Source organism: Saccoglossus kowalevskii, chromosome 15, assembly GCF_978046115.1.
Source record: "Saccoglossus kowalevskii chromosome 15, keSacKowa6.1, whole genome shotgun sequence".
Classification (NCBI taxonomy): Eukaryota; Metazoa; Hemichordata; class Enteropneusta; family Harrimaniidae; genus Saccoglossus; species Saccoglossus kowalevskii.
This window is the reverse complement of record NC_140655.1, coordinates 31,768,237-31,785,271: the sequence shown is the minus strand read 5'-3', so window position 1 is coordinate 31,785,271 and position 17,035 is coordinate 31,768,237. Positions and strand designations below refer to the sequence as shown.

At 36.5% G+C, this 17,035-nt stretch overlaps 1 protein-coding gene across 1 annotated transcript; it reads right to left on the bottom strand.

The window, feature by feature from the left end:
• Positions 1 to 5,136: 5,136 nt before the first annotated feature.
• On the bottom strand, positions 5,137 to 16,102 carry LOC144350793 (uncharacterized). Its single transcript, XM_078008866.2, has 10 exons — positions 16,018 to 16,102; positions 12,640 to 12,676; positions 11,922 to 12,536; positions 11,524 to 11,649; positions 8,885 to 9,155; positions 7,888 to 7,976; positions 7,357 to 7,651; positions 5,699 to 5,766; positions 5,483 to 5,533; positions 5,137 to 5,252 (listed from the first exon to the last, which is right to left on the bottom strand). Exons 1-9 carry the CDS (start codon positions 16,060 to 16,062, stop codon positions 5,514 to 5,516), a joined length of 1,566 nt encoding a protein of 521 aa, XP_077864992.2. The 5' UTR covers positions 16,063 to 16,102; the 3' UTR covers positions 5,137 to 5,252; positions 5,483 to 5,513.
• Between the last annotated feature and the right edge of the window lie 933 nt (positions 16,103 to 17,035).

Sequence of the window (17,035 nt, the reverse complement as noted above, 5' to 3'; positions counted from 1 at the left end):
TACAAATCTATTTTCAATACTACAAATCTAACCCTCGACAGATATCTCCCGTTGGTTGTGTACTCAGGAGTGGGTCTACTTTCTTGGATTTTTTAGCGTTTCCATGCCATTTATGCCATCCAGGCTATTTATCAAATTTGCCAGATTTTGGCTTGAGGAAATGTTTTTATATAAAATAGAAAACAAAATGTATGAGGAATATAGCGTATATGAAAAAAAATGCGTAATCGCCTGTGACAGAGACTGATTCTGGACCCATAACCAAGTCACCAATGGCAGAAATAAGTCGAGACTTGGGGAATGTATGCAGTGAAGATGAGAACGGTACGAAGGTCACGACAGAGAATGATTCAGCGCGTTCAGTCCATGCTTGGAGAATGGTAAATACATAGATGGCACAGGATTCAGTACATTACCATGGGAACTCACATGCGCAGACTGATCCACACGTGAAGCCCACTCTCAGCCCCCAGACAGATTCACTAGTTTATTTATTCAGAGATTTTTCGACGTCTCGTGAAAATAGTTGTCATTTTGTCTACAGTTTTAAGGACCTGTTATAAATGGGCACCGTGACTGCACTATGAAGAGTACTCTTTACCGCAGCGATACGGCCGTTCTGTTCAAATGGAAAAGATGTACAATAATAAGGTTGTTAAGAGGATACCTCAAAGTAAGCACTCGGGCAGTACACAGGCTGCGCGTCGGTCGATACTTCTGCTGTACTGTCTTCGCGCGTACTTTGAGGTATCCTCGTAATAACCCCATATTATACCACCCATTAATGTTAACTCAATTGTCAAACAAAAGAATGATATGAAAAAAAGTGAGCATATTATAGCCGACCGGAATCACCCGTCATATATAAATCTAAAGAGTGAATTCATGAAGGGGTCTTCTACGTAGGATAATGGTGTGAAAACAATAAAATAGTCTGCCTTGGTCATATTTTCTCACCAGTCTAGAATTCGTGGTCATTCACTCAGGTGTACTGCCTGAGTGCTTACTCTGAGGCATCCTCTTAACAACCTTATTATTGTACATCTTTTCCATCCAAGTATACATCATGGGAATGTCGAAATCCAAAATGTTTAGTACAGAATCAGCGAACTTCTTTGTGTGGAGTCCAATACTTATAGTAGTTCGAAAGTGTGACATAGTTATGGTATTGTACGTGGCGTGTAATACAATTGTGTGTCAATTCACTGCACGTATTTCAACACTAGGATGTTATGTAAGGTTACACGCTACCAATGGTGATTATCTGCTACGCTGTTCTGTGCCGAGTTCAGCAAGTACTTCAAGAAGAGTGCGTCTTTGTCAACTGACTACTTCGCCCTACAGATAAAGAACTTCACCGCCTGAAGCACGCAATTCTAATGAACTGAACTAATAGGTGTTTGTGTACATATTTTATTTATATCAAATCTTCAATGCATACGATTAACTTGTATTTGTGCGACAGTGAAATTGTTCAATCCTATTAAAGAACAAGCATTCTGAATAATTCTTAGTTACCGTTGTTGACTGATTTAGCGTATTGGGCCACACTAAAGAGTAAATAATAAAGTTATTACTGTGGTGTGTTGCCCCTGTTAAAACAGATTTCGAATTCTTTGTTGCGAAGTCTAGTGTAAAATAATATATTCGTAAAATGTTTCGGTGTTTACAGTTCATATTTTTGTATGCCTGGCATTGCTTATAGTCATGTGGTACTTTGTGCGTATAGGACAAATGCATTTATATTATGTTTATTGTTTTTTTCCTCAAAGAAAATATATTTAAATTTTACTTTTACATGTTGTGCCAAGGCATCTTCTGCAGAGGATTGTAGCTTGCAGATTCATTCTCTTTCGTTACCTAGTAGAGATTCAACTGTTTGTTTGTTTCAACTCTAATGTTGCCGATAAATGCTTGGGGATATTTAAACAGCGGCATAAGCATGATTACGCACGTGTATTATCCCTTATATAAATGAAAAATATGGCATTATAAAAACTACCGTGACTCCTCGCTAAGTTGTGGGTGTCGGGATCCAAGCAAAAACCGCGATCGGGGGTCGCGACTTACCGAGCGGCCTCGTGAAGGGGGGGGGGGTATGCATTGAAAATGAAGGAAAAGCACATACATACACATGGGATTCTTTATGGCTGGCCCATACGAATTACAGCTTATGTTTATATATATTTTACGGTGTTTTTCTTATGTATCTACACTATGCATTATAACTTTATTATATCTATATTATAACCATATGCCGCACGACGAATACAAATCCATACCCCACAAATATTTTGGCCGGGTCATGGCGTTCTGTTATTATTAGATATGTTCTCAAACCAAGGCCGTTAGGAAAAAATGTTGAATCAGTGATGCATTCTGCTTTGTAAAATTGGTGGAATAATGTAAATGTAGTGGACACTTTGCCTTTAGATATTTAATTTCTTCACTAATTTGACACGTATTGGATAAATAAAAAGAAAGCCGTAAGTTACCAATCCTCGGGGGCGGACATCCGGGCATTTTCTACCGCCTGGCAACCCTCGCGGTGAAAACAAAGACCAAAAACTCACAGAAAACGGTACTTTGCGATGGTTGTTGAGAGTCCCCTGAACAGTGTAACAAGATTAGCCCTACGTGTGTAACATATATGAATTTGGTTGTTTCAGGATTACTTCAAAGTTGAGTTTGTGTTGTTTTCTCTAGTTTTCACCGGCTCCACCGGCATTCCACAGCAGAGCGCACAAAGCCCATACAAATACGTGGTACAGTGGTGCGCGTCTTAGCAACGTAGAACGTCCGTGACGTAGCTCCGCCCCCGAGGATAGCGATGTTCATGATTCGCTGGTTCCCGGCGTCCTTTGCGAATGGCAGGTAGAATGCAGGTAACTAGTAATCGCCATATTGTTCCATTTGGGCCGGTTTTCCGGCCGGAAGGCACGTGACTGAGTGACGTAATTTGAAAACATTCCAAGTTCCGTTCTGCGTAAACGTGTCTGTAATACTACAATAAAGCCATGCTCATACATACTGCCTGCTTAGATTTACAGATTTGATATGTTCTATGCAAATTTATAACAAAAGAAACAGTTTTTTTTTATTTGCCCAACTTTCGAAAGTAAAAGGAAACCCCTGAACGGCCACGAGCGTAAGCGCTGACGTCAGGTAACTAAGGGAAATGGAATAAGCAACGAGAAAGTGGTGTACCAATCAGAATGCCGGAACCGTTACTAGTTACCGGCCTCTTGTGGCTTGGTACGCCATGACACTTGAGGCGGGAACCAGCCAATGTTCATGAGAGTTGTAATATGTAACAACGCCACCACAGACGAATTCGCGCGCTTCCACTTAACGGTTGCGTGCGCGCCAGCAGGTAACTAGTAATGGTTACGGCATTCCGATTGGTCCATTAAGTTCTCATTTTTTGCTCTATTTTGCTTGGTTACCTGACGTCAGCGCTTACGCTCGCGGACGTTTTAAATATGAAGCAGGGATTTCCTTTTACTCTCGTTAATATAAAACTGTTTCTTTTGTTGCACAAATAACGAGAAATACCAGCACTATCTCAAATAGGAGGTCTAAGCAGGCAGAGTGAGTGGATATGGCCCAGTGCAATCTGATCACAATCTGATGTAGTCTACTGGCTTTAATTATTTTGACTATAAACTTATTTTTATTTTTATTTTATTTTTTATTACTTTTGTTATTAATGCCTTTTTATTTTATTATTTTACTTTGATTTTGTGATTTTTTAAAATTCCGCCCTACATATTGGCGACTTTCCCAATTACCAAAACTTCAAAAAATAAATACTAGATCAAAATAAAATAAAATAAATATACAAAAAAAAGAGCCAAAACTAGGATCTTATTTTAATCAGATTGGGTCCAGTGCAACAATATGGCGATTACAAGTAACCTGCGTCCCGGGGGCCTGCGTCCTAATTACCTTTCGCGGGAGCTAAAGGACTATCAAATAGACAGTGTATGACACAGCGCATTCCATTTTCAGACACACCACCCCGTTATTACGTAATTGCTGGTTTTGAATTTTTTTTATGATTACAGAAATAAACAACATTTTTCATGTACATACTGAAAACTTTGCTCGATGGAGCCTATTTTTCATGTTATCGCACCTTGACGTTGGTGGTACAAACATTGTTCAAAATCACCCCGGGAGTTGGTTGTTAACAACACATCAGTCAGTAGCTGTAGTATTGCGAGAGTATATTTTTTTTTATCGCCGGTAAGATTATTTCGTCCGTCATCAAACTAAGTATAAGTCAGCATAGAAAGGCAGCTACGCATTTTCATAGCAAACATTTTTAGCCCAAATATTTAGCCCAGATTAGTGAATTGTGTTTTTGAATAATTTAACATGGTGAGTACCTTTTTATAAACGGCAATAGTGCACTATAATGCGGAAGCAGAGCATGGTACCCGTAAATAAAGGTAAGAGCATTGGATGACATATTGCTGGTCACGTGTTCTATATGGCGAACTAATGTAACTTATTTTAGCAAAGAATGAAAGTATTCATGTATTATTTCTTGTATTGTACTAAACCAATCACTTTTGTCTACCGCTTTTATGGAAAAGCCGGTGTAAGCACACCATTAAAGTGGCAGTAACTGACTTTGAATAGCGACGTACAATTTGTACTGACAAATTGAAATATAACACCCAAAATTCCCTTGTTTCGTTCAATGACATGAAAATCGAGAGCGTATACTTATCGCATCGATTTTCAAACACTCGATTCGGAATGTTGTTGCAGCTTTATGAAGCCCCATAATTGAACCAATGTCGGACAGAACAAAAAACACACTTATCGTGATATTACTTGTTTACATGCTGTATGTGAAGACGATCTATTTGCAAAATTTGCTGTGGAAATGCTGACATTCATTAGACCAAAAAAACAACAACTTATGTTGCCCACAAGTCGGAAAATAAAAAATTGGGTCGGTCGGTCGGATTTTTTTTAAACTCGTGAAAACTAAGGGTATCGTAAATAGCCGAGGTATATGGGGGAAAAACGCGACCCGATATTTGATATTTTTCGGTCGGTCGCTGAGGGCAACGAAACAATTTATTTTGGCCTCAATGAAGACGTGAATAATTTGCATAGCTATTTATATTAATGCATAATACTTATTTATTTATTCATTTTGATTCAACGCAATGCGTCTTTTCATTCGAGATATTACGTAGTAGATTCCTTGGTTGGCTTTTCGGTAGGTTAAATTTCTGTAAAAATGATGAGATATGTACAGTTAGACAACTAATGTATAGACTGTACAGACAGGAGCAGATGTGTACCTAACTGTGACTGCCAAATCCAATGCCATATTGGAGGTGCTTCAAATATATTTTCACAAACGATTAGAAAACCATGATGAGTGATTGTGTTTAGTATTTGAAACGCCATTCTGATCACACATGTACATTGAATACGATTCTACTAGTAGTTTTCTTACCTTCTTGGCATATTTATCCCGTGTATATTCCTTAGTCAGCTTTAGCATTTTCTTTCAAAGAAACAGATACATAAGTTGTCAATTGTATATTGTTTGTTTCGTATATTTATACTACTGTTTTATTGGAAATTGGAAATGTAATACTAGTATTGAAGACACACATTCATTTGCACATTTGAAATATAAAATCATTGATAGAAGTCAAGACAAACTTACTATCGTAGCATACGAATCCAAAAGTCTTTTTGCACTTTTGATCGGCCCAAAGCCAATCCTTATTTCTCCTGTCAACAAAAGGAAAGTTAAACAATTAAGTTATAGTCATAATTAAGAAAAAAAACACTTTATAACATTGCTACAAATACAAATGAACAGAAAGATGAATTCACTATATATTGAGCCATAACAATTATATACAAATTTGTCAATAAATTGTCTGTGGAATATTAAATAAATCGTTATCTCAAGATGAATTAACAATAATAATTTGTTTTTGTAATTATTTTGTTAAGCCAATTGTAATAACTGTTGAAACGGTTTGGTGATTTTCCAGAGGTCAAGACATCCCAGTGTTTTTGTAGTATCTAACATTTATATAGCTAATCACATGACTTTTTTGCGCTTTTTAATATTCAAAAACAACGGCACAAATGCTTGAAGTTCGCCGTCGGAGTCTACTCAACACATTGTTCTAAAGATTTTTGTATTATAGTTTACTCTTTATAGTTGTCACATTGTGAGTTATCTGTCACAGGATGATGCTACTGTGTAAGATAACTGAAAACATTACATCCTAATAACGAATACAATGTTGCACGTCTTGTATCTCTTACTAGTAGTGTCAGTAAGGTTGAAGAATAGTTCACTAGCAACGCTATGCTAAAAAAGAGTGCATGCTTTTGTAGAAGGTTAATTGTGTTTTTCTAGCATTGTGAAATGTGTGGAAGATTGGAGAGACAGAAACAACAGTAAGTAACTCTGTGGGTGCTTTTTACACTGAGTGCCATCAAAGAATGTTTGATATAAATGACTTATTCTCGAGAAGTACAAATCCAAATGTTGTGATATGTGGTATATATGAAGGTACGTTTTGTTCATTTTCGAATGATATATTCAATTCTACATTTTAAGAAAATACTTCTGTCATACTTTTTTAACAACTACTAACCCATATTGCTGAAACCCGTTATACTTTCGGTGATATTTCTTTAATTTTTTTTGTGTGTGAAAAAACTCTTCAATTCTCTAGTTTTAGCAAATATATTCGTTTACATGTTCTTTTTAACACATTGGAATCCGTCCTATCCGCATGTGCTTATATTCTATTCTTTGAGCCTGTATCATAAATTGAGTCCCTGTTCCTATGAAGTCTATAGAGCAATTGCAGTGAAGTCTATAGAAAAGAACGTTTAAACACCTAAAAGTATATACAAATATTAGTTAGGTTATTAGATTAGGGTGAGGGTGAGGGTTAGGGTTAGATTATTAAGTATTTATATTGAAAGTCTATCAGAACGTTTATAAATAAAAACTTGTCAGGGTCATACTAATAAAGTCGACTTCGGGCAAAGTATACATGTCTAAGATAAGAGATCAATGCAATGCAATGCCATTGTCCTCGACATACCCATATTAATAACTCAAATATGTAAACATACTGGAGTTTGTGATATGAGCCACATGGCTTTGAATTTGTAAGATGACTCATTGAACGTGTGTTGAAAATAAGGTACTTGAACATGAATAATAACATGGGTGTCTAAATTAGAACCACACTAATGATATTTTGAAAATAAGTGCCTTTTAACAATAAGTGAGGATGGACAGTGAAGCACATTATTTAGTGACACATCACAGTTATATATAATACCTACCGAATATAGATACAGGGACCATTAGCATCCATCTCTCCCTCTGCGAATGGTTTAAAATTCTGACGAGATCCATCGCTTGATACAATGGAGCCACCAGAGTGTTTCGCATCAATGTATAAACTAACCCAGTATTCTCCAAGTGACCATACTTTGAGTGTAATGGCAGCATGAATCCATTCATTGTAGTCTTTGGCAAGTACCATGCCTCGCTTTTTGCATTTTGCAATTGCTTTGTCATGAGAGGTCCTTGAGGTGAACACTTTGTATTTGGCCATCTGTGAAGCAAAGGCGGGATCTGCAATATGGAATAACATTTAACATGACATAATTACTCAATATATTAAATCATCTTATTCCATTGTACTTTATCATTTGTTTTAGTTACTTTGTTTCAAACAAAACAACATTGCTCAAACGAATCATTAAATAATAATCAGAACGAAGTAATGATTTTCTGACATATTAATAACAACTACTAGATTATTAGATTTGTGCAACTCATAAAATCGTGTTAACATATAAATGTTTTACCTAGTGGTTCGCATATATACATACTATCGGGCTCTCCGTAAGCATTGTTCCCACAGTAGACATCGTCATACTTGTAGCCATGTTTAACCCTTTGTTAAAAACAGAATAAAACAATTCCACATAATTTAACAGAAGTTCACAATGTAGCTTTCATAATACCTCAATAGCATGGCATCTTCTGTGAATTATTGTAAATTACACACATATTATATTGAAATATGCAATTGTGCAATTTAAGATTTCAGTTTTTTACAAACCTACTTATATACTGGCAACTTGTATTTAATTTAAAATAGAGTTTGTTTTATGCCAACAAACGAGAAGTATAACGATAACGAAGTATAACGATAAAAATCTTCAATGCAGTCTTCACTGTAAACTATAAAAGGCTTAAGATTTGAAAACATTAATCACTCCAGTGAGACTAAAATTAAGTTAATTCTAATAAATCCTTGGTTAGTGTGATGGTGGCTCTTTGATGCACACAATAAATATATAATAAACCAAAAAAGCCTAATGCCTAAATTCAATTTCAAAATTATTTAATGAACCAGAAGTTTAGTAATAAATTCCATATTAAACCAAATCTTACAAAAATTCCTGAAAACCTGTTATTATTGCGCATCTCGTCAAACAAGATGTGGAACCATCTTGACCATACAACAATGAACAAAGATCAGAAATCAATTCACATATTTAAACCCAGGAACAATAAAGCAATCATTGTTTTCACACGGTGTCTCAGATAAGTACCACATAATGGCCGCCCCGTCAAAAATATTAAAGTGTGAACCACACAATAAGTGTTTTTGAAAACAAGTCATAGATATTTGTCTGCATAATGCACGAGACAGCTTTTAATAGCCTTGATTTTAATACACAACAGTCATTACCATAATAATAAAAATATTAGAATGGATAATAATAGATAGAATTATAATTTACCTCGAAAATGATATACACAAATAATTGATGATAAGAAACAAGAGTCACTTACGAAATGACGACACATTCACCAGTACCACTTGGCTCATTAGGTGCAAATGCACGGTAGTAGTCATCACTTCCATAAATTGTTTTAACATCCTTACCAAAATATCTCAGGCCAAACCAGAAAAATTCTGTATCCAGTGTCCCCATGGCTTTGATTGCATTAACTATGCCATTATATGCACTCTCATCAGTTGGAACAGCAAGCATCATACCTTTTTTATAACATTCCCCGTAAGCATCTTTATTTTCCACTTTGTCAGTAAAGACTTGATATTCTACGAATAAATGAAGTAAATATTTAAAAAAAATATTTAATATTGTTGGATATTCAAAACATAGTAGTATATGTCACGAGGTGTCTGGATTGTAATAATAAGAAACGAATAACATGTTGTACACAAAATATCTATTTCTGCATTTAAACTAACATTCCATAACAGCCCATACTGAAAGGTAAGATTTGTAGCCCAAAGTTAGGCACATTAAACATTACACGTATATATACTAAATTCAGTGAGCGGTTCCACATACTAGCACTGCCACCTGAAATGCAACATTGAAGTCAAAAGACCAGCGAGAAAGGAAACTTGAGATGCAATTTGAGTTATGATGCTTCAACGTGTGAACTCTGGTCGTGGGTTGCATGTCATTCACCCGGGTTTTCACCCCCTGCTTGCTGTACTGCTCTAAGAGGCGTCACTTTACTTTCGCCTGGAAATTCAGGTATCAGAAATATATACACCAGTCCATTTAGTCCTGGACTTTCAATTATACCATGCTTGTTAATTCATCGAGTATATTATTTTTTTGGTCAGTGTATTCATGTAATATAAGTGAGAATTATTGAATGTTCTCTCTCTTTGCTGTGGTGTATGTAGTGCATATTTTAAGAATGTAACTATTGCAGGCACTGACGCCATTGCTGGAGATGAGTAAGCATACTAAACATAATTTGCGCTGTACCTAATAAAACTAAGGTTTCACGTACTTCATGTGTGACGTTTCATATCTATTATGAACACAATTAAAAACATTTTAAATTGAGTTCCAAGCAATGGTCAATGAGTCAACATTCTTAAACGTATGGATTCTATTCCAATGATATATTCAGTTGAGATTATTTAGACTACTGAATCTGCTTCATACTTAGATCTGTTGTTTAGATTAGACTCTAAAAGCAAACCATATGACAAAATAGGTGTTTTTACTATTTACTATTATACACTTTTACATCTTTACAGCAATGTCACGCTTTATTCGCCTGAAGTAAATATGCAGACTTTTTAAAAATGCGTTGTCTGTTTTTGTTAGGGTACATACATTTTTGTTATTTGTTTTGTTCATGTGAATAATTTTGTTATTGCAGCTAGTTTGTTTTGGAATTTCACCTATATCCTTATAACTTTCTCTTTACCGATCTATGATTATGTTATTTTCACTTTTCAAACTCTTCAACTTCAACTTCATCGCATTTTCATGTTACCAATTCAATCTACAGATAATAAATTATTGTATGTGTACGATTTAAACATTGTCTTCATCAAAAGTTATTATGTAATGATCACCAGTGTTAGAGCAAGTTTATTTCTTGGCATCGAAATGGTTCATATGAAATACCCATTAAGGAAAAATTTCATAAATTGTAGTTCATTTTATCAAAAGAAAACGTGTTGCGAGAAATTAGGTTTGTGTTGCTAGAAGTAAAAAAACAATATGAACACCTCTAGTCCACTTTCTACAAAAGGGATACATGCATGACATATCTATGTCAATTCAAATGCATGAGCTATTTATGTGTATTTTCATAATGATGATAGACCTTTTGTGTTCGAGTCTTGAAAATAATTGAAGTGCACCTGTGCCTAACTATGCATGATCGCGATAAAAAGTTCGAATTAAATTACCTCTTTTCTTTTAAGGAAACGCTTCTCATTACAATTTGTAAATTTCAGACAAAGATGAAGAAAATGATCAAATAACATACATTAAGGCTAAGTATTAGTGTGAAATGAACACGAATAAATAAAATGACTGCCAATCGGTCATTTCTGTTTTAATCTAAACGAAAATATGTCGTGCACCTGTAACGCAATATGAATTACCATGATGCATAGTTTGGAACATCCGCCCTGTTCATCTATTTCCGAGAAACAGCCCCACGTTAGAATACCAGATTTTTGCAAAATTCGAAGACGATATTGACCGCCATTCAGCCATATTTGATTGATGGTAATGTAAACCTCCGTGCATGTGTGAGTCATATGGACTTTTTAGTTTGACTTGCTACGAGAGAAAGTATAACTGTGAAATTATTCCGAACAATTGCACGCGCAAACATAACCCAAACTAATAGTAAAACGTTGTCTAAAAACATGGGACATGGCTTAGGAAAACATATTTAAAGGGACAAGTCATATGTTACATCATTTACATTTGCGATGTTGTCAAAGTATAGTTGATGTATATAGTCACGTGTAGGGCCTGAATTCCCATTACTCATACATATGCCAGAAAACCTTTGCAAATACTAGTATAACGCATAATAAGTACATTGATGAGATTATATGACACTTAAAACTATATGTAGAACATTATACATTTAAAATGCATTTGGTATGTTTAAATAGGTAAATGATTACGTACTAGAAGGTGGTGGTGGTGCCTCGGTTGGTGCGACTGTTGGTGGCTCGGTTGGTGGCTCGGTTGGTGCCTCGGTTGGTGCGTCTGTGGGTTCTGCAGTTGTGGGTTTTTCAGTGGGTTCAATGATAACTTTAGAATAGAAAAAAATATACAGGTTAATAATTAATATTATTGATAATTATTAATTAATATTATGTTTGTCAAACATGTACAACTACAGTCAGTGACTACTTTGTTTTATACATTTAATTTGATTGTAAATATTAAATAGCAAATAAGAATTCATAATAGACATTCAATAATAATCTAACCTAATAATCTGTCTGGTATCTTTTTGTGTTCAGCTGACGTCACTAATTGCTTTTTATCCACTCCAATGAGAAGCCGTATTAAATACTCACCCAAATTGCCAGGTGACGATATGGCCGTTACACATTTAGATTCAGGTAATTCATCTCCCCATTTCCCAGCTTCTAAGTCAAAGACGTGAACACCACAGCCGCCTTTTTCAATACCTAGTACGGTTCCATCAGGTTGAATCGAAATATCGTCTACTTTCATACCAAAACTTTTCTGGAACGCCAAACCACCTTCCACTCCACCCACACGTCGTTTGAGTCCTCCAGTTGGAGTGACACCTAAAATCGTGCCATCTGGTAGTACATCGATGCGGATGACATCGTTGAATTTATTGCTGGTTGTCCATTGACCAGTAAGATCGGAGCGAGTCATTAGTTTCCTGGTGGATGTAGATGATACGCCGATGATTGTACCGTCCCGATCCACAGTCACATCCTGAATGCAACAGCTGTTCTCAACGACCTTCCAACTGCCAACATAAATTGACGTCTTGGTATAAAGTTGATTGTCTTCACCGACTCCAAGTAAGCTACCATCTTGCATGACTGCGATTCTCATCATACAGCAACCATTTTCAACAGGACCGTCCCACTGTCTGTTAGAATAACTTTTGGTGTACAACATCTTATCGTTGGTGGTACCAATAAGCGCAGGCCCTGAAATATGAATATAATGCGTTGTGATGTGTGTGCTTTATTGAATGTCATCCAACTAAAAGAACGACGCAATTACATATCGTAATGATCAATTCATATTTACCATTATAAACTCTGGGAAGTCGACCACCAATATTTGCCTATCGAGAAAATATAATATGAACAAGACAGCATTATTGATGTTATTATTAATTAATATTATTATGTGATTATTACAAGGATGTCACACATTATACGCGATAACAGTGGAGGCAAATATATCGATGAGACTTGCACTCTCTGGGCGTTATCCTCGTAATAACCATTTTTATTAGCATTTTCCGTATTTAGTCACTTGTGTGAAGTTCGGAATTTAACAAGTCGGTGAAAATATACATTGAAATACGAAGGCATACTGTCACGAGGTGTTTGAATCATATCAGAAACTGTATTATTAAAAAGACACGCTTGTTATGTAATTTTGTATTTATTAATTTGTTGTTATAGTATAAATTGATAACAGCCCAGAGGTAGGTTTTATAGCCCAGTAGGTAGCCGCATTTGTCACTACACGTACAGAAAGTACCTATTACGTGACCTCGAGGTCGCACTTGGTCAATGCTGAACGAGTATCCGTGTGATAAATGAACAGGTGTCGCGGACCAATTAGCGATTGACACAATTAGCCATGTGATGGCAGGGTATTTAAAGACTGGGACAGCGTGGTGCTCGGTTGTTGCTGCTGGAGATCTTGACCAATATCCACGTATTGTACGACACTGGAAGCGGCGAGCAGTGCCACCACATACTACCGCAGTCGAATCCGGCGTTGAACATCAGTCTGAAGTCTAACTGGGAAGGAAAGCCTTGGCGCTGTGGACGAGAAGGGGAAGTTCAAGTCGCTAATTACCGTTGCTGGCTTCTTATAATTCACTGGGCGACGCTGCCGACTGACTCTGTTCGACGCACGTCGGGAAACGTCAGGTACCGAACATTCCTACACACACACACACACCAGTTAGTCTTGGGCTTTAAGTTATTATATTACCTTGTTAATTACTAGAATTATTATTTTCCTGGCCAGTTTATTTATGTAACATTTTAAGAGTGCATGGCACTGATACACGTGACTAGTAGGGTACGCCGTTCCTCCCCTGTTCGTAGGGTCGTTACCAACTTTGCTGTGGTGTCTACAGTGCGAAATATCGCAACCCCCACCTCTTACCAACAACATAGTTGCGTTGGTGCGTGGTGAGGGCCGCGTGTAGTGCTGAACCTCTGCAAGGGCGGGCGATACCGACGGGGAGAACTGTAGCAAGCATATGTTTTGTGTACCTAATAAACTATGGTTTCATGTAATTCATGTGTAGTGTCGTATGTGTAAGATTGGCCGGTGTGCATTATTGCTGCTTATATGTGCATATAGTCATATTGAACTCTACTGGAGCCCATCAGTCTAAATTATACTTGTGTTACACAAATTGTGTAATTTTATATTGGTTAAGAACCCGCACACGAGGTAGTAAACGTATTGCATACTATTTGGTATTTTTGGGTAATATTTGACCCCGTGACCTCGTGACACATACCAATGCAGAAAGTTAGAAATGAAAAACCAACCGTTCCCGTCTCGTATTTCGTATTCTGGTAACGTTGTTTACACGTATTGATGAACGACCACTTACTGTCTTAATTCACGTGAAATCACATTAACCGTGCACATGCAAATTATATCAAACTATTTATCTATTTATGATGACTACAACTGTACCTCGCGGCTATTAAAATCTGTACTTAATTTCGGATACGGCCTCAACTTAAACGTGCTACCATTAATGCACTTAAATTGGGTTAGCATCACATAGCTTACATGTATACAAAATAGATAAATGATTTCGAATGTTGACAGTACAAAATGTATATAGTAGTGGGTGAGTGCGATAAAAAGGGTTGCATTTGCCGTCTTTTGGTCATTTTCACAAAACACCAAACAGGAAAACTCGAGAATGCGTGAGAAAGTGCTCCCATGCGAAGTAAATTTAATATTCTATTATGTCTGCTGTACATACAACAGCTTGTCGACGCATGCTCATGCAACATTATGTTGCTTTCGTTCGCATGGCAGCATTTTTGTTTTGGTTTCAATAAACCCTCGAGGTTGAACTTCGATAGGGTTGAGACCCGACATAGCTCCGACCGTGTATACGCATGGGGGCCCAACTATCGGAGCCGAAATCAAGCCCTCAATCGTCTTCTTCAAGTGACCTCTCATTTCAAATTATGGCGGAGACAATATTGTTTGTAATTTCACGCATTTTCTGGTTGACAGAGTAACGAAATACTGCTATGGATTGATAGCTCAATGGAAAATTGCGTATAAATTAGTTGTCTGAGAGCTATAGGATAACGATTACCCAATAGTATCTACTCTTATTTATCATATAAATTATTTATACACTCGTACCCTAACTACCATCAATTGTATCCATGTGATTATAGGGATTAATAAAACATATGGAGCCTCAGTCAAGAAAAAATCGTCGTAATTGTGCATTAGATCAGACCTCAGTATTTGAATAATTCCCAAAGGTTTAAAAACTGCTAGCAAAGTAACTCCCCGAGTATGCATGTGGTTAACCATTTTGAACAATTATAATAAACACAGGATGTTCTACGTTTATGGAGGTTATATCAGGGGGAAATATTCTTTCTACTGGGTTCTCCACACTTGTCAGGGGGGAAACTCGTCTCGTCTCTCTATCTCGTCCCCTCGAGGTACGGGATCGGGAAAGTCACTTATACTTTACAGTCAAATAAGACACACACAACGAAATACGTTTCAACTCTCGTCTTAGTCGATCTGTGGAGCACTCTATAAGACACAGCGCCCTGGGGAAAAGTCCCCAAGACTCTCACAAGGCTGAACCAAGACTCGCCCAAGACTGGACTGCCTCAAGGCTCGCCCCTGGACTGGACTCTCGACTGCCCAGGACTGCACTCTCTCTCTCTCTACTCTCCTGTGTCATCGTGGAGTATTCGCCAAGACCAACTCAAACTCTCTTTATTCATTTTCAAAACTCTAACCAATTACAAAACGGTAAAAAGACTCCAGGGCGTAACCTTCAATCATAAAGCCAATCACACTAAGTACTGAATACGTCATATCTTTTGATTAATCGTTCACTACATTAATAACTACGGATGTAAACTGTCAGAATGAGTAGTCTAAAAAGCGGCGGTTATCTGGTAATTAGTTCCAAATCACTGAGCCAAGTTCCGTCCAAAACTTCAAATAGACCTAAACGATGACAGACATAACACAGCAATTCGCTCGTAATCAACTAATTAAGTCGGTTAACAGATACGCAAAAACAAATTCATGACAGTTAAAACAGACTGTATTGGAGTTAGTATAGTACTGATAATACACACCACAAGCCATATTCTATGCAAAAATGGGAAACACATTAGAATATCGTTTTGATAAATACCATACACTAACCTGTGCCCGGAGAACCACTGCGAGGAGAAACCAAACTCTGACCATTTTTACTGCGATGTGGATCTGAAGATTGAGTCAACGCAATATGGAGTGATAACATGCACGTGGGCCGTATTTAAATGCTGTGATGATAAATAAATAGGAAACTAAGGGGTCACAGTGACAATCCCAACCCAGGCTCCATTCCCTAGGCGTTGAAATAATTCTTTCTTCTGTTATGTTACGTATAATTTCCCAGTTTTGTTCTATTTTGCTGGGCAGAGTATAAGTTTCCAATTTTCTTAAGGAGTTCATTTTCTTTGGAGACTTCCTTATTACCTACAATCATTTTGTTGAGTTTTCTTTTGGCGTTTCTATTTTCTAAATTTAATAATGTTAAAAGTAGTTCCTTCAAAACATATTGCTTTAAAATGCCCTCATCTATATAGATGGCTTCCAATAAATCACACTATCCGGTCATTGAAAATGCTTCTTTGTCTATTTAAGCACAATACAAACGCTAGCAATATGCCCGTGATACCAGCAGTTTTTCATAAAACAGCCTGAGATCTGAAAACAAAAACATAATTTAGGAGACAAACAGAGCTTCCACAATATGTTGGGAATAAGACATAACAATACTAGTGAGGGTTAAATGGGTCACTTGTGTCAGTTGGGTTTATGAATGTATTTTTCTATGCTCAACTTTTCTATTCAACCAGAATAGTCAAAGGACATATTTGACAAATAAAATTATTTTCGCTTAAGATTCCGTTTTGAACATTCATATTCACCTTAACATGAAATAATAAAATGTGTTAGTAATTTGTAGAGCAACATTTTTTCCAAGAATAGGTGCTCTATTGTTTCCTATGGGTTGAGATAAGTGCCAAAAAACATTCTCTTAGCATTTTACCAATATGTTTACATTATTTTTTTTAATTTTGTTAGCATTTTTGCATTATTTCATTATGTTCACATTTGTATCATTAGGTTTTCATTTTATCTTTATTTCATCATTATGTTAGCATTTCCATGT